The sequence below is a fragment of the Scyliorhinus canicula genome, chromosome 11 (assembly GCF_902713615.1).
Source record: "Scyliorhinus canicula chromosome 11, sScyCan1.1, whole genome shotgun sequence".
In the NCBI taxonomy this organism is placed as follows: Eukaryota; Metazoa; Chordata; class Chondrichthyes; order Carcharhiniformes; family Scyliorhinidae; genus Scyliorhinus; species Scyliorhinus canicula.
The window spans coordinates 5,277,570-5,296,050 of NC_052156.1; the positions used below are offsets into that span (position 1 = coordinate 5,277,570).

At 45.9% G+C, this 18,481-nt stretch overlaps 1 protein-coding gene across 2 annotated transcripts; it reads left to right on the forward strand.

Moving 5' to 3' along the window:
* The first annotated feature begins 253 nt into the window (after positions 1–253).
* LOC119973734 (GATA-binding factor 2-like) lies at positions 254–14,292 on the forward strand. Of its 2 annotated transcripts, none has more exons than XM_038812143.1 (5): positions 254–520; positions 1,060–1,671; positions 4,506–4,651; positions 6,726–6,851; positions 13,565–14,292. In XM_038812143.1, the coding sequence occupies exons 1-5, from the start codon at positions 286–288 to the stop codon at positions 13,853–13,855; spliced, it is 1,410 nt and encodes a 469-aa protein (XP_038668071.1). In that variant the 5' UTR covers positions 254–285; the 3' UTR covers positions 13,856–14,292. The 2 variants fall into 2 exon arrangements, with proteins under 2 accessions (XP_038668071.1, XP_038668072.1); XM_038812144.1 differs by having other exon boundaries at positions 1,060–1,419.
* The last annotated feature ends 4,189 nt before the right edge of the window (positions 14,293–18,481 follow it).

An 18,481-nucleotide genomic window follows, 5' to 3' on the forward strand; every position in this document is an offset into this window, starting at 1 on the left:
TTGAGTTTTGTGTGTGTGTGTGTGTGCGTGTGGAAACATTTCTGAAAATTCAATTTCTGTTTATTTTTAAAATAAATTGTCTTTTGCGATGTGCAGGTGGACGTTTAAACTCGCGGAGCGGCTAGAATCCCGAATCCATTCGCCAGGAGGGACAAGGCTTTCAGTTTCTTCTAATCCAAATCTCCCCCCCCCCCCTCCTCCTCCCCCCCCCCCCCCCCCCCCCAACACCCCCCCCCCCCCCCCCCCCCACACACACACACATACAGAGGGTGATCTTTGGGGAAGATGATGGAAGTGGCAGCCGACCAGCCACGCTGGATGACCCACCACGCTGTGCTGAACGGGCCCGACACTCACCACCAGGCTCTGACCCACAATTACATGGAGCCCACCCAGCTTCTGCCCCCCGACGAGGTGGACGTCTTTTTCAACCACTTGGACGGCCAGGGCAACCCGGTGCCACCTTATTACAGCAACTCGCCCCACGCCCGGGCCACCGTGTCGTATCGCCAGGCTCACGGTGAGTTGCCCCGTGCACCCCCCCACCTCCCCTCAAACCCAACCCACCCACCCTCCCAATGCGCAATTTCTCTGCTATTTCCATTTGAGACAAACATGGGCAACTCGTGTTAGACACAAACAAGGCGCCTCCACTTCCTCCTCAGGTTTCACTTCGTTCTGAACCTGCTCATTGAGAAAAAAAAGGGGAAGAGGCGTGTGAGAGTTTTTAAAAATATATATAAACCTCCCCAAATTGGTTAAGAAAAGCAGAGAGAGGGGGCGAGACAGGGAGAGAGATAGATTCAACCCCGTCAAACCTCCCGGATATGAAATCAGAACTTTTGCAAACTTTGAATTGTGGATGTTTGAGAGAGGGGAGAGGTCCCGGGGCGCCCCCAGCAGCACCCTGTCCCTTAACTCGGGGCTAAAAGGTGGATCACTCGCGCTTGCTGCTTTCTGATGTTGGATTGACCAAGGGAGGGGGAAGTGTATATGCAAATGTACTGGAAGTCGATTGTAAGTTATTAAAACCAGCAATGTCTCACAAATTGTTTGCAGCTCGCCTGAGTGGGGGCCAAGTGTGCCGCCCCCACCTACTGCACAGCCCCACCATCTCGTGGCTGGACAGCGGCAAGGCTCTCTCGGCGGCCGCGGCACATCACCACCACCACAACGCCACGGCCTGGGCCGTCAACCCGTTCACCAAGGGGCCCCTGCACCCGGCAGGAGCGGGTGGCATCACCGTGTACCCCGGCAGCGGCTCGGCGTCCTCTCTGAGCGCGGCGGCGGCGGCAGCAGCAGCCCACTCCAGCCCCCATCACCTCTTCAGCTTCCCACCCACTCCACCCAAAGATGTGTCCCCGGACCTGGGAGTTCACAGCTCGATGTCTCCTTCCAGCTCGGCAGCAGCAGCAGCAGGTCGGCAGGATGATAAAGAATCCATTAAGTATCATGTATCTTTGGCTGAGGGTATGAAACTGGAATGTTCTAGGACCAATATACCATCGCTTGGAGCAAGTGCATCATCCACACACCATCCTATACCCACCTATCCTTATGTGCACGGTGCCCATGAATACAGCAGCAGCCTCTTCCATCCCAGTGGGCTCCTCTCTGCCAGCTCTAATTTCACATCTAAACCCAGGAGCAAAACACGATCATGTGCCGCCGGTAAGCAAGTACATTTTTAAATTAAAAAACAAACAATAATTAAAAACAATTACATCTCAAAATAAATTTCGTTTAAATTACTTTCGCCCACAATCACGGTTTAATCTTCCAATGCTTTCTATATACTGAACAAAAATAACCCTTTTGAATGTACCCCCTCCCAGTATATTCCCGATCAAATATTACACCGAATTAACTCGCTTCCTGATCAACGATTTATTTACAAAAAGAAACTTGCACGCGAGTGGGAAAAAATACAATGGTTTCACTTTTAAATACATTTATTGATTCATCTTAAATAATGTCTTTCTTTTTCAAATCTATTTATATAAAGAGGTTTTGCGGAAATTAACCTTCAGACAAGATGAAATTGAACGTGTTCATTGTTATACAAAATATAAAGTCTTGTTTTAAATATTGGGATGTATTGATTGTAAATAATCTTTGAAACTATAATCAGATTATTAGTGGGTTGTAAAGTCGGTTCGTTCTTTCTGCTCCCTATCACGACAGGCCTCAATCTTAAAGAAATGTCCCCCGGTAGTGAGGATTATTGAAGATTTTAAGGGGGGGGGGTTAATTAAGAACAGGGGTGGGTAATTTGGAGACGCCCATTAACCCCCCACCCACAACATGGAAGCTTTGCCATTAGACCAGATTGTGTTTCTAATCGGTTCGTAGTCCCCCCCCCCCCCCCCCCCCCACTCCCAACATCCAGGTCCCGCAGATCCGTGTGTAAATACAGCCAGCTTGTCAGCCCTCCCCGTCATCAATGTGAATGACCCAGGGTAAATCACTCGAACGGGGGAAAGCTGGTCACTAGTGGGAGGTGACTCTCAATGCATCCCCATATCTCCCTTCCAAAACCCAACACCACACCACCATCACACACACACACACACAAGGGCCGCACGTTATTAGTCGGAGTGTTTTAAAATTTTCACACGAGACATCCTAATTTGTCAACTGGTCTATTTGTAAAGATGTTGTTGTCAGCTATTGGGGAATGCCTTGAAATGCAGAACGGGGTGGGAAATTGGGGGGGGGGGGGGAGGGGAGAAGTTAGCCAGAACCAGAATATAACGATTGCCAACCACCCCCCCCCCCCCCCCCCCACAAAAAAAATGTTCACGAGTTTTAAACTTATTTGGTGACTTCGATTCACCTTAAAGAAAGAGCTGGAAAAGATGATGTTTTTTTTTGGACAGTATCTTTAGTGAGGTCTGCTTCACACTGTGAGGGGGGATTATAATTGATGGGAGTTGATCTGTTTTGATTCAATCAACTTGCATTGAAATCAGACATTTAATGATCTTCAGAGCCGACAGGGTGGCGTGCAGAATGGGAGCACCTTCCTCTGATGCTCTGTACAAAACATATCATTAATTGGAGCAGTGTTAATGCCCCGAGTAAGAAAATTGCAAGGCTGCAATACAATATCAAATAAGCATCATTTGAAATAAGAAAATGGAACTGTACAGGTAACTGGCTCGTCCAAACGCTTGGCCTCAGTCGGGTTGTCCCTGGCAAATTGACCTAAAAATCAACAAGACGTTTGTTTCAAATATATGGGCCTGGGAGTGGAATGTTTGTTTCTCTCGCTGAGAGGGGAGTTTAATTTATCCTGAAATGGAAATGATTCAAAATGTGGGTCAGACATTTTTGTAACAGGGTTCTGGCCTCGGAAAATGCCGAGTGTTAACTAACGCTCGCCCCGGCCTGTGGAACTATTATGGGATGGCGCTGCTACAGTTGGAAGTTACTGAAATATGTTCATTTCTCGCCCGGTCCCAGAGCGTCCACTGCTACAATGTAAATAACCGCTCAATATCTGGAGGGGTTGAGTCCACGATCAGCGCCTGTGTCTTAACTACACTATCAAGTTTCCCTTTGGGTAACAGATCTAGCCAATTGCTGATATTGTCCTCCCCTGAAACTCGCCGAGTTTTCCTCTGTCGTGAGGTTTTATTTTTGGTGTACATCTGAATTGTCATCGAATTGTTGGATAGCAGGAGGGTTGAGGTCGGAGACCAGGGTGGGAAAGAAGGAATTGAACTGGTTATTCGGCCGGTGAATTAAAAAAAAATACTTTAACCGTTCGACTCGATTCACCAGAATGGCCCGGGTTTTATTCCCCTCACAATGTGCTGGGTCGCGGTGATTAACATGTAAATAATAGGTGGTCATAAACAGATTTCACTGTGCAATCTCCACCCCCAATCGCTGGAACCACGAAAGGCTGATCATTCCTGACAATCCTGCCGCTACAATTCGCTCAGGAACAGCTTTGTTTTCTCAAATAAAGATTAAAATTAACTGTTTCATTGAAACGAGCTCGTTAATTTCCGCAACCCCTCCCAATCGAATGTCTGGGTTGGAGTTTATGAGAAGATTAGAGAGGTTGGGGGGGGGGGGGGGGGGATAAATGGGGAGGTAGATTGGGGTGGTGTGTGCAATAACAAATAAGTGAATTTCTCCACGGGAGGAGATTGGGAGACAGTTGGACGCTGAAGGGTTTGACATAGCTTTGAGTTGCACCGTGTACATTGTGCTCAGATCGCTCATCGTCAACACAAAGCTTGGATCAGGGCAGCCTGCAAAAAATAGATGTTAGACAAACATCATTTACACAATAAAAACGGGGGTTTCCTGCACATCAGTCAGGCTTGGACAATATAATTGGAGACAATATTATTCCAAAATAAATAATCTTGTCTTGCACTGGGTTGTGTTAGCGGAGAGTTTTAGTTAAACTGATGGTCTGTGAACGCGGAGATAGACGTCCCTACTTTTTGAGCCTGTGATGTTAAACTTTTACTACTGTCTGATTGCAGAGGGACGGGAGTGCGTGAATTGTGGAGCAACTTCCACCCCGCTGTGGAGAAGAGATGGAACAGGGCATTACCTGTGCAATGCCTGTGGCCTCTACCATAAGATGAACGGGCAGAACAGACCCCTGATCAAACCTAAGAGGAGATTGGTAGGTTCCCCAAATATATAATAATCTAAGCCACTGCTGAGCATTTGAATTGGGACATGAAAATGAAATGAAAATCGCTTATTGTCACGAGTAGGCTTCAATGAAGTTACTGTGAAAAGCCCCTAGTCGCCACATCCCGGCGCCTGTTCTGGGAGGCCCCGTACAGGAATTGAGCTGCTGGCCTGCCTTGGTCTGCTTTAAAAGCCAGCGATTTAGCCCAGTGTGCTAAACCAGCCCCTGGTTTAGACATTTGACAAATGGTTGGTGTCGGAGGAACTGTGTGTGTGTGTGAGAGAGCGAGATTGTGTGTGAATATACTTTCCTGAATGTAACTTCAATTAAAAATCATCACCAGAGATCATGCCACTTTCCAAAGCAGGATGATCTCAACGTGCTCAGATCTCCCATCGTCAACACAAAGCTTGGAGCAGGGCAGCCTGCAAAAAATAGACGTTAGACAAACATCATTTACACTGACGGATCTAAGGAAACAGTTTTGGAAAGATGACCTGTCTGTCTGCCTCCACACCTTAAATCGACCACTTCAAAACAGAAATGGTAAAAATAATAATTGTCCCTCCCAGGGCCGAGCTCAGTAATATGGCCGCCCAACTTTCCTCAAACAGGAGTTGCTTCATTTTGTTTAAACATAATTCAGTGCTAATTAATATTAATATTGAAACAGGGAGGGTAAACGTTAAGGTCCCAGAGGAAATAAAAGAAAAGTGGGTTGGTGGAATCTCTAGTTTTTTTTTTAGCTGACAATCGGGACAATTATTGACAGTGGAGAAAAAAAAACCCTGTATTCATTTAATAATATTTTTGTTCAGTATTTATTTTCTTTTTAAGTCGGGACTCATAATGAGACAGTCTGGATTGATCCCTGCACTGTTCCCAATGTGTGTGTGTATTGAGGTATATTTATTTTTTTAAAAGAAAAAACAGTTTTCTTTGTGGTAACGGCCAATAATTTGCACTTTCGTTTAAGTAGTCTAAAATAGCCTTTATAAATACTGACAGCAGGTTCCAAACCGGATGTCTGTTCGCGAAAGATAAGGAACTGGACTGTTGTGTTCTGTGACCAGCCACAGAGAGATTTTCAAGTTTCTATCGAGCAGTCTTGTTTAAAAATCTTGCCATTCTGCTCGGTAAGTGCGGGGTGGGGTAGAATTAAAAAAATAATAATAATAATGATGCAAGTCTTTTCAAAGACAAAACGATAAAAGTCTTTGCAATCGCCCAGAATCCCTTCCTCAAATCTTTTCCCTGGGACGGTGAAAGAGCAGGATCGGGATAAACTTGAATTTCTTTTGCTTGTGTGGCAATGGCACAGGACAGAATGTGCAGTGAGGGAGAGAGTTTCACCTACACTCACCCCCAAAGTCCAGGGGAAAGCTGGATGAACCCCCCCCCCTCCCCCCTCCCGCAGACTGGGCGCATTTACTTCCACCGGGAAAGTGGAGAAATTGGAATTCCCTGAGATTCTGGAATATTCTTTGGAGTTTTAATCCCATTAAATACAGGATTGTTGAATTAAACGGTGTCGATTTTGAATAGCGAGTTCTGCTCCCCACTCACACAGCCAGCGAGTGGGCTGGTCTGTCTTGTTTAAATACAAATATTTCACGGACCTCAAACTGATTGAACGGCCTGGAGGGGGTGAAATGCAAAAAAAAAGGGCGAATGTTATTGCTTGCCATGTAAAGGTTTAACGTTCTGCCGCGGACAGGATTGGCTGGAGGGTGAAATCGGTAACGGGGTGTTGTGGACACCATTTGCAGAGTGAATGGCCTTTTTTTTGTGGTGGTGGGGGGAATGATTGATGTGAAATCGGTCAGATTAAACGGCATTCTCCCCCCCCCCCCACCCCTACCCCCAGGACTGTGTACTTACACAAGGTGTTCTGTACAATGTGATGGTTATTCACTGGCAGGCCAACTCTGCTTTGAGGATGGAGACAGCTTTGCTTTCTAAACGAATCCCGATGGTGTGAACCCCCCCTCCCTTCCGAACCAACCCCCTTACAAACCAGGCGAAGCTCCCAATAAAATATCCGCCTTTTATTTCTATGCAGTCGGCGGCCCGGAGAGCTGGGACATCTTGTGCCAATTGTCAGACCAGCACCACCACCTTATGGAGACGGAACGCTAACGGGGACCCCGTGTGTAATGCCTGTGGCCTGTACTTCAAACTACACAACGTGAGTGAATTCCGATCAGACTGTTAACAAAAAGCAGAGGAGAATTCGTAATTATTCTTGGGGGGGGGGGGGGAGGATAATCAGGTCCAAAGTGGAAATCACAGGTTATTGACTCTCAAAAGTTGCCCTTTTGTTTTTGATGGGGGGGGGGGGGGGGGGGGAGCAGTTCAGCCTCGATAAATACAGTTTGGTAGTTCGGAATTTATTTATGCTCTAATTGCTTTGGCGTGTTTCCTAGGTTTGCATCTTAAATTAAGCAGGGGACTGATTTTAAGAGGGTTTGTTTAACTGCGAGTGCCCCTTAATAAATCATATGTTTATAAACTTAAACTCGTTCCAACCTTTTGTGCATTCACCTTATTTTCTTTTGTGGAAAGGATAGACATTGTTTAATTTAACATATGTACACATATACCCCGCCCCCCCCCCCCCTTCCCCAGACAAGCAGCTTATTATAATGAAGTCACACAGTTACATCGATGGGAACAGACTCAAAATTAACAAGCCGACCCCTGGACGTAACCCACAGGAGTCAAAAAGACAAACAAAAATAAAATTAACCTTTTAAAATATGATAAATTATTATGTGTGTGAAAGCTGATATTTTCCAGCTCTGCTCCTTCTATTCTGTGTCCAGAATGAGCAATATTTTGGTTAAACATCTCAATATTTGGATATCAGACTGGAACCATAGTCAAGTCTCCTACTTGCAGTAGATTTAGAGGTTGATTTTTATCTCTCCCACTGTTCCAAATGTCAAGTTGAAACGCCTGTTTGTTGATTACGCTGAGTTAGTGTTTAAGATAACTGTGTTTGACATGAAAGAAATGAGGCCAGTTATCTAACAGCTGGGAATAGCAGAAGTATGTAGATTGTTTAAGCCTTCCACGTTTAAGATAGCTTGCCAAAACAATTACTTTTCCCAATTTGTAACCTTGCGTTGATGAGATGATTTTTCTTTCTGCTTTGCACTCTTATATTGTTCCCACTCGGTGGAAGTTATTTATTCTCATCCAACTTTCAGAGAAAATAATGAGCCCTCCTGACTGACCTATTTGTTTGTTTACCATGTCCTTCCCTCTTCCCATCGTGCGGCACTCTATACTCCTGGGCCCCAGCGAGCCTCGCACTCTGATGCCATTGTTAGCCTGCACTGGGAACTGAAATGCTGCTGCTGTTTTAGAAAGGACGAAGGGCGCCCAGGCCTTCAGTGTTAACACTGTAGCTTTCCCCTTGAAGCTGGCTTCCTACCAGTTTGAGACGTGGCTCAGTGTGGGAGCATGGCTTCCTGGTGGGCACATATCTGTGCCTTATCATGGTTAATCCTAAAGACCAGTTAGATATCTTTGGGTTAACATTCTGACCGAGTCGAATCTCACTGTTAACAATGCAGCTGCCATAATAGTGCTTTGTCAAACATTGATGGTTGGGGGGGGGGGGGGGGGGGGGGGGGGGGGCTGGGGAAGGCAAAGATGGGTGGGAGAAGAGGGGGATAACGGATTATAATCCAGGAAATTGACACACCCTTGTATAGCTTGATGTTAGATTTCCACCCGAACTGTGTGAATTTAGACTGGAATGTTTGATAAAACAGCAACAGAACATATATTGTGTACTTTTCATGTTCTTGTTCCATGAGACTGGGCTCGCTCCGCCCTCCCCTCTGCAACATTGGATAATAAAAGCATAAACCCAGCCTGCACTCTACCAACTCAGGACACAATTAAAAAAAAATTTAGAGTGCCCAATTATTTTTTTTCCCAATTAAGGGGCAATTTGGCGTGGCCAATTCACCTACCCTGCACATGTCTTTGGGTTGTGGGGTGAGACTGTGCAAACTCCACGCTGACAGTGACCCAGGGCCGGGATCAAACTCGGGTCCTCGGCACTGTGAGGCAGCAGTGCTAACCACTGTGCCACCATATTGCCCAACGCAATATATAATTAATCTTATCCCAACACGTGGAAATGTTGATCATTTTCAGGCATCTGTGTCAAACCTTAAAATAAACCTCTTTGACCAGATCTTTGGTCACCTGTCCGATTGTCTCCTTTAGCTTGGTGGGTCTTTATCTCGTGAAACACATTGGATTGTTTTATTTAACGTGCTGCATTTATATTTTGCATTAATTTATGTAGAAATATTGCCTCTTCCATAGTGTGGGATCACTCTCGGCCACTCGGGCAGCACGGTAGCACAGTGGTTAGCACAATTGCTTCACAGCCCCAGGGTGCCAGGTTCGATTCCCGGCTTGGGTCACTGTCTGTGCGGAGTCTGCACACTCTCCCCGTGTGTGCGTGGGTTTCCTCCGGGTGCTCCGGTTTCCTCCCACAGTCCAAAGATGTGCAGGTTAGGTGGATTGGCCATGCTAAATTGCCCTTAGTGTCCAAAATTGCCGTTAGTGTTGGGTGGGGTTACTGGGGTTTGGGGATAGGGTGGGGGTGTGGGCTTGGGTAGGGTGCTCTTTCCAAGAGCTGGTGCAGACTTGATGGGCCGAATGGCCTCCTTCTGCACTGAAAATTCTATAATTCTGTGAATGGCTGCTGCCATGTGATTCAGTGGGAGGAGCTCTTACTTTGAGCCAGAAGGTTTTAGGATGAAGTCCTAATCTGGACTTCAACAAGGTACGGGCTGATCTGATTGCAACCTCGACTCCACTTTCTTGCCCGTCTCCCATCAATAACCTTTGACTCCCGTCGCAATCAAAAATCTGTCAAAAGGGCAGCAAGGTGGCACAGTGGTTAGCACTGCTGCCTCACAGCACGTGGAACCGGGTTTGATCCCAGCCCCGGGTCACTGTCCGTGTGGAATTTGCACATTCTCCCCTTGTGGGCCGCACCCCCACAATTCAAGGATGTGCAGGGTGGATTAGCCACACTAAATTGCCCCTTAATTGGAAAAACTAATTTTAAGAAAAAATCTGTCGAACTTGTGCTTGAATATATGAAATGACCCAGTCTCCACTGGTCAATGGGTACGAGAATTCCAAAGAGCAGAGGCCCACATGGAGCTTAAACACCACCAAGACGGGCCGAATGGTCCGTTTCTGTCCCATAAATTGGATGTCATTCTATGCCATTCGTTTCAATAGCATCACAGCTCATTGACAATCATTGTCCAGGTCCAAAGTTAGAGAATTAGCCACATGCGATGTGGTACCACACAACAGCTGGTGGCAACATGCACCTTTGGGCGGCATGGTAGTGCACTGGTTAGCACTGCTGCCACACAGCGCCGAGGACCCGGGGTCGATCCCGGCTCTGGGTCACAGTCCGTGTGGAGTTTGCACATTCTCCCTGTGTTTGTGTGGGTCTCACCCCCCCCACAACCCAAAGATGAGGAGGGTAGATGGATTGGCCACGCTAAAGTGCCCCTCAATTGGAAGAAACTAATTGGGTTTTCAAGTTTATAAAAAAAAACATTCACTTTTCTCAGTGTGAAGTCAGTGCTTTGGGGATAGAATCAGAGGAAGGGAGAATTAAGACAGAACAAGGATCATTGGGCAGATCATTGACTAAACCCGGCCGTTAGTTGGCTGTTCACTTGCTCGGGAAACCTGGTAGTGATCCAGGGACAGATGGAGGAGTTTGAGCTAATCTAGATCCAGCTGCCTTGGCTCCAGCAGAATCTTTCAATTGACCTTCCAGCCTCAATAGCTTTTTGGGGGAGAGATTGAGAGATTTCCAAGTTTCCCCTTAGTGTGAGGAAGTGATTCCTGACATCACCCTCAATGGCCTGGCTCTCAATGTAAGGTTCTGCCCCCATATGCTAGACCCCTCCCCTCCCAGCACCACCACCACTCCCCGTTCCCTCCCCCCATCCCCCCACCCATCAGAAGAAACAGTTTCTCTCCATCAACTGTGGCACAGTGGTTAGCACTGTCGCTTCGGGGCGCCGAGGTCCTAGCTTCAATCCTGGCTCTGGGTCACTGTCCGTGTGGAGTTTGCACATTCTCCCCATGTCTGCGTGGGTTTCGCCCCCACAACCCAAAGATGTGCAGGCTAGGTGGATTGGCCACACCACATTGCCCCTTAATTGGAAAAATGAATTGGGTACTCTAAATTTATAGAAAAAGAACAAAAAAAACGTAAACATTTCAGTTAATATCCTATATGTCAAGTTCAAAGTCATGAGAGATTCCATTGGCATTGATCACCAGGGGACACCGATATAAGTGATATACAGTGGACATGATCCCTTTGGAATTCCAGAAGACCTTTGTCAAGGTGCCGTACAGGAGGCTGCTAAATAAGATAAGAGCCCATGGTGTTAGGGGCAAGGTACTGGCATGGATAGAGGATTGGCTGACTGGCAGAAGGCAGAGGGTGCGGATAACGGGGTCCTTTTCTGAATGGCAACCGGTGATTAGTGATGTTCCGCAGGGGTCATTGTCGTTGAGGAAGCAGGGGGGGCTGCAGAAGGACCTCACGGTAGCATGGCGGTTAGCATCAATGCTTTACAGCTCCAGGGTCCCAGGTTCAATTCCCGGCTGGGTCACTGTCTGTGTGGAGTCTGCACGTCCTCCCCGTGTGTGCGTGGGTTTCCTCCGGGTGCTCCGGTTTCCTCCCACAGTCCAAAGATGTGCGGGTTAGGTGGATTGGCCATGCTAAATTGCCCGTAGTGTAAGGTTAATGGGGGGATTGTTGGGTTACGGGTATGTGGGTTTAAGTAGGGTGATCATTGCTCGGCACAACATCGAGGGCCAAAGGGCCTGTTCTGTGCTGTACTGTTCTATGTCTCTTCTATGACCTGGACAGGCTAGAAGAGTGGGCAAAGAAGTGGCAGATGGAATACAATGTGGAAAAGTGTGAAGTTGTGCACTTTGGCAGGAAGAATGGAGGCACAGACTAAATGGAAAAAGGCTTCAGAAATCAGAAGCACAAAGGGGTTTGGGAGATCTTGTTCACTGAACCTAACAGCACTGTTGGAGTACCTACATCACATGAATTACAGTGGTTCAAGAAGGCCATCTTCTCAAGCGCAAGTAGGGATGGGCAATGAGGTCCTGTGGAAGAATTAAAAAAAAAATGTTTGGCAAAAAAGTCAAAGGCGACATGAGGAAAAGCCATTTCAGCACCGAATTGTAGGATCGGAATGTCTGTGAGTGTGGTGGAGACAGATTCACACAGCGAGTGGTTAGGATCTGGAATGTACTGTCTGTGAGTGTGGTGGAGGCAGATTCACACAGCGAGTGGTTAGGATCTGGAATGTACTGTCTGTGGGTGTGGTGGAGGCAGATTCACAAAGCGAGTGGTTAGGATCTGGAATGTACTGTCTGTGGGTGTGGTGGAGGCAGATTCACAAAGCGAGTGATTAGGATCTGGAATGTACTGTCTGTGGGTGTGGTGGAGGCAGATTCACACAGCGAGTGGTTAGGATCTGAAATGTACTGTCTGTGAGTGTGGTGGAGACAGATTCACACAGCAAGTGGTTAGGATCTGGAATGTACTGTCTGAGAGTGTGGTGGAGGCAGATTCATGCAGCGAGTGGTTAGGATCTGGAATGTACTGTCTGTGAGTGTGGTGGAGGCAGATTCACACAGCGAGTGGTTAGGATCTGGAATGCATGTCTGTGAGTGTGGTGGAGGCAGATTCACACAGCGAGTGGTTAGGATCTGGAATGTACTGTCTGAGAGTGTGGTAGAGGCAGATTCATGCAGCGAGTGGTTAGGATCTGGAATGTACTGTCTGTGAGTGTGGTGGAGGCAGATTCACACAGCGAGTGGTTAGGATCTGGAATGTACTGTGTGAGTGTGGTGGAGACAGATTCACACAGCAAGTGGTTAGGATCTGGAATGCATGTCTGTGAGTGTGGTGGAGGCAGATTCACACAGCGAGTGGTTAGGATCTGGAATGTACTGTCTGAGAGTGTGGTGGAGGCAGATTCACACAGCAAGTGGTTAGGATCTGGAATGTATGTCTGTGAGTGTGGTGGAGGCATATTCACACAGCAAGTGGTTAGGTTCTGGAATACACTGTCTGTGAGTGTGGTGGAGGCAGATTCATACAGTGAGTGGTTAGGGTCTGGAAAGTACTGTGTGTGAGTGTGGTGGAGGCAGATTCACACAGCGGGTGGTTAGGATCTGGAATGTACTGTCTGTGAGTGTGGTGGAGGCAGATTCATACAGTGAGTGGTTAGGATCTGGAATGTACTGTCTGTGAGTGTGGTGGAGGCAGATTCACACAGTGAGTGGTTAGGATCTGGAATGTACTGTCTGTGAGTGTGGTGGAGGCAGATTCACACAGAGAGTGGTTAGGATCTGGAATGTACTGTCTGTGAGTGTGCTGGAGACAGATTCACACAGTGAGTGGTTAGGATCTGGAATGTACTGTCTGTGAGTGTGGTGGAGACAGATTCACACAGTGAGTGGTTAGGATCTGGAATGTACTGTCTGTGAGTGTGGTGGAGGCAGATTCACACAGTGAGTGGTTAGGATCTGGAATGTACTGTCTGTGAGCATGGAGGGCGCAGATCCAACTGTGGATTTCAAAAGGGAACTGGATAATTAATGAAAAGAAAATAAGTTCAGGGCTGTGCGGGTTGGTGGCGAGTGGGATTTGATGAACTACAGAGAACCAGCAGGGAGATGATTGGCTGAATGGTCTTCTTTGTAGTTTCATTCTCGAATTCTACGCATCGAGGGATTACAAGTCCAGGTATCATTTGGTGAAGTTTGTTGACGTGAGTGTTTTTTGCGTTCTGCCTCGTTTAGGTGAACCGGCCCCTGACGATGAAGAAGGAAGGCATTCAGACCCGGAACCGGAAGATGTCCAGCAAGTCAAAGAAAAACAAGAGGATGTCGGACGGTTTTGAGGAGCTGTCTAAGTGCATGCAAGACAAGGTGTCATCCTTCAGCTTGGCGGACCACATGCAGCACATGGCGCACCTTCCCCAGTTCAGCCACGCGGGTCACGTGCTGCCCACGCCCACCCCCATTCACCCATCGTCCAGCCTCTCATTTGCGCATCCCCACCCGTCCAGCATGGTGACTGCCATGGGCTAGAAGGAACGGGATACTCCCTCGGAGGAAGAGAGAGAGAGAGACAAGAGGGAAGCGAGAAAAACAGACAGCGCACAAGGTTTTTGCCTTTAACTTTTTTGGGAAAAAAAAGGAAAAGAAAAATCACAGACAATGTGTTGTTTGGAAACATTTTGGGGTTTGAGGAGCAGGGATGATTGTTACCCCAATGTTTGACTGGTTGCTTTGCAAGACTTTTGGGTGGGAGAGTTTCAGTCAAATGAAATAAGCAGTTGACTGTTGCCTCCGTCATGGACACATCGGAGAGATTGTGCGGGATTGGCATTACCCTGTTCAAGTTGATTTGAAAGACACAAAAGAGGGAGAATCGCGTCAGAAAAGTAGAAAGGACTGTCGTCCTTGTTATCGATGTGAATATTGTAAATCTGAGAATTCGGGATAAATTGATTGCTAAGACCTAATAGCTGATGCTGGATTCTTTTTTCATTGTTAAAAAAAAACAAAAACAAACATTCACAAAAAATAAGCAAAGTCACTTAACTTTGAACTATATTTCTTTCTGTTTGTCTCGCTTTAATTATTTCATGTGCAGATATTTTATTTTTTTGAGAGGAAGGTTTTGTTGCTGGTTCTGCGTTGTGGCAACCTACAGGTCAGGGGACACAGGTCCTGGATTAACAGGACTTGCCAGTGAGGTAAGTGTTGTGTCTGGTGTGGGGTTAGAATGTGGCCCTGGGTTCTGTCATGTGTCCACCTTGAGTTCAGCAGTGTAAGGTGGGGGGGGGGGGGGGCGCTATTTATTTGTGGGCTTGGGTGAAGAAGGTCAGTTACAAGAGGTGCCAGAGAAAAAGGGGAGGGGGGTATCATCCCAACGCGACAAGAGGATACGGGGGAAATGTGGACGCAGTCAGAGCCTGCATGTTAACGAATCAGTCTCTACCTTCAAAGTCAGTTCTCAGTGTCACACACACACGCCAACTTTATAAGTGAAGAGGTTTCAGTGTAGATAATTAATTGTTGTACATTATTATTAATACTTCTCAAGCTAGCAGAGAAATACACATGAATTCTTCAGAAAGTTTGCCATCTTCATCTTATTTTAATTTAATGTAACAGAATGCTGCTTCCACTTTAGATTTTAAAAAGGGACATTGTGCCTTTAACATGATGATTCAGCAACTAAAAGGCCCCAAATCTGAGAATGCTGGGAGTCTGTGAACCAGTTACAACACTATTTACTGTATTCCAGAACACTTTAACCCGAACACCAATCTTGGACCTAAGAACATGCCACCAAATTAAACAACAGCAACAATTTGCATTTATGTAGTGCCTCTAATACAGAGAAACATCTCAAAATGCTTCAAATGAGCATAAATCATCCAAATTTGACATAGAGTCACATAATGGGATTTTTGGGCAGGTAAGCAGAAGATGGGTAAAAGAGATCATTTTTAAGGAATGTCTTCGAGGAGGAAAGTATTTTAGAGGAAGGAGTTTATTACATGGATTTTAATGTCATTTGCTTTGAGAACCATATTTTTTTATGATGATCGTTTGGTTTGAGGTTCTGCAAAAGCAACGTATGGTTTAAATTAAACTGGATCTTTGTAGATGGGAGCTGGAAATGGGAAACAATAAAGAGGTCTCATCATTATTTTAAACGTCTAATTCTAACTCTCTGAAAATTTATTTTTGCAAACAATTCTCTTCTATCCTCTCACACCAACCCTGTCCACTTAGATTATTTTGCCAAATGAAATCAAGGAAGTCTGAATTGTGAGGTGTTGGACTGGACATGGGAGAAAGGAGAGAGGAGGATGTTGTATTAAATATATCTCCGAGTCTGACACCTGCGCTTGTGCTGTGTGAGTTTCTACATGGCGGAAGGATAGGTCTACGCACGTTCTTGAGATTTGGTGGTTATGGGGCTGAGGAGAGATTGGGGAAATGGGATGACGATGTGAGCAGCTCCCAAAGGAAAAACTCACGGGAGCAGCATCTTTCCTTCTCCCGAATCCTGAAATATTTTCTGGCTTGAACATTCCATCGAAATAACAACTACCATAAAATGTCCCAATATTCCAGCATTTGACCACATAGCAACCGTGGGCGGCACGGTGGCGCAATAGTTAACACTGCTGCCTCACGTCGCCAAGGACCCGGGTTAGTCTCTGGTCACTGTCCAGGTGGAGTTTGCACATTCTCCCCGTATCTGCATGGGTCTCACCCCCATGACCCAAAGATGGTTTGGCTACGCTAAATTGCCCCTCAAAGTGGGGGAAAAAAAATGAATTGGGTTCACTAAATTTATTTTACAAAACAGCGACTGGAAGTGGTCTATTGTTTTGAAGTGTTGCTTTCAGAATTTGAAAAAGGCATGATATAAATGCAAGTTTGCTCTTGTAGTCCACTCCACTCCTGATCATGTCTTAGATATAATGTATGTAAGCGGCATTTGAAAAAAAAACAAGAACCATACAAAACTCTTCAGCGGTCTAACTATTCCTTGGGATGGTATAAAGGGAGACAGCAAATTTTATCTTCAGGTGGTAATCGAATCATTTTTCTTTTCAACTTCATAAATAATAAATCGGGTTGATAAAAATATTTCATGAATATTTCTCAAGGACCAAATAGCCATATTAAAAGTCCGCTTTAAACGTTTATAGGATGGTTTGCTAGTGGCACTCGGCATATATAGCTGCACTTTGTATAAGTTATATATAATATTGGATGGGGTGGGAGAGAGGGAGGGCAATTGATGTCACGTTTGAGATACAATTTAAAAAAAATTCTTTTTCCTCTTTCATCAAGTAAATTGAGGCCTGGTGTGTGTTTTTAAAAATATGGTACAATGAATATTAATTTGAAAGGAAGCTGATTTTTTTTTCATCTGGGAACGTCAAGGTTGGGGAGTCACTGACAAAAATATTTTTTAAGAAAAAAAAACTAAAAGTAAAATCAGATTGAGAGGACAAGGTGCAATATATTGTCACTCACTGCAATGTAGTCTTTTCAGCAGTGAAGATTTTTAAATTATTTTGTATCTATCACCATAAGCATATTTTGTTTTCTCGCAGTATTTACATTCTTTTCCTTGTTTTTTTTGGTAGATTAAGTTATTGGTTAAATATGTACAACATGTTTATATAATTATCTGTATAAATGTGTATGTTATCATCATTATTCCTCATGAACATTGCTAAAAGTAATAATAAAAAAATTATCCAAAATTTTTTTGCAACCAATATTTGTTTTTAGCAACAGTCTGTAACTTCTTTTTGGTGTTTCTGTCAGTGTGAGAGCTCCAGCAGAAACTGAAATGTTTTTTCATGAAGTGAAATGTACAACTAAAGAGTGAAGCTCCCTCTACACTGTCTCCATCAAACACTCCCAGGACAGGTACAGCACGGGGTTAGATACAGAATAAAGCTCCCTCTACACTGTCTCCATCAAACACTTCCAGGACAGGTACAGCACGGGGTTAGATACAGAGTAAAGCTCCCTCTACACTGTACCCATCAAACACTCCCAGGACAGGTACAGCACGGGGTTAGATACAGAGTAAAGCTCCCTCTATACTGTCCCCATCAAACACTCCCAGGACAGGTACAGCACGGGGTTAGATACAGAGTAAAGCTCCCTCTACACTGTCCTCATCAAACACTCCCAGGACAGGTACAGCACGGGGTTAGATACAGAGTAAAGCTCCCTCGACACTGCCCCCCATCAAACACTCCCAGCACGGGGTTAGATGCAGAGTAAAGCTCCATCTGCATTGTCCCCATCAAACACTCCCAGGACAGGCACAGCACGGGGTTAGATGCAGATTAAAGCTCCCTCTACACTGTCCCCATTAAACACTCCCAAGACAGGTACAGCACGGCGTTAGATACAGAGTAAAGCTCTCTCTACACTGTCCCCATCAAACACTCCCAGGACAGGTACAGCTTGGGGTTAGATGCAGAGTAAAGCTCCCTCTACACTGTCCCTATCAAACACTCCCAGGACAGGTACAGCATGGGTTAGATACAGAGTAAAGCTCCCTCTACACTGTCCCCATCAAACACTCCCAGGACAGGTACAGCATGGGTTAGATACAGAGTAAAGCTCCCTCTACACTGTCCCCATCAAACACTCCCAGGGCAGGTACAGCATGGGGTTAGATACAGAGTAAAGCTCCCTCTACACTGTCCCCATCAAACACTCCCAAGGACAGGTACAGCACGGGGTTAGATACAGAGTAAAACTCCCTCGACACTGCCCCCCATCAAACACTCCCAGCACGGGGTTAGATGCAGAGTAAAGCTCCATCTGCATTGTCCCCATCAAACAATCCCAGGACAGGCACAGCACGGGGTTAGATGCAGAGTAAAGCTGCCTCTACACTGTCCCCATTAAACACTCCCAGGACAGGTACAGCACGGCGTTAGATACAGAGTAAAGCTCCCTCTACACTGTCCCCATCAAACACTCCCAGGACAGGTACAGCATGGGGTTAGATACAGAGTAAAGCTCCCTCTACACTGTCCCCATCAAACACTCACAGGGCAGGTACAGCACGGGGTTAGATACAGAGTAATGCTCTCTCTGCACCTTTTTACTTTTCAAACCTTTTTTCCCAGTACCCACTTTTGCCTATCAGCA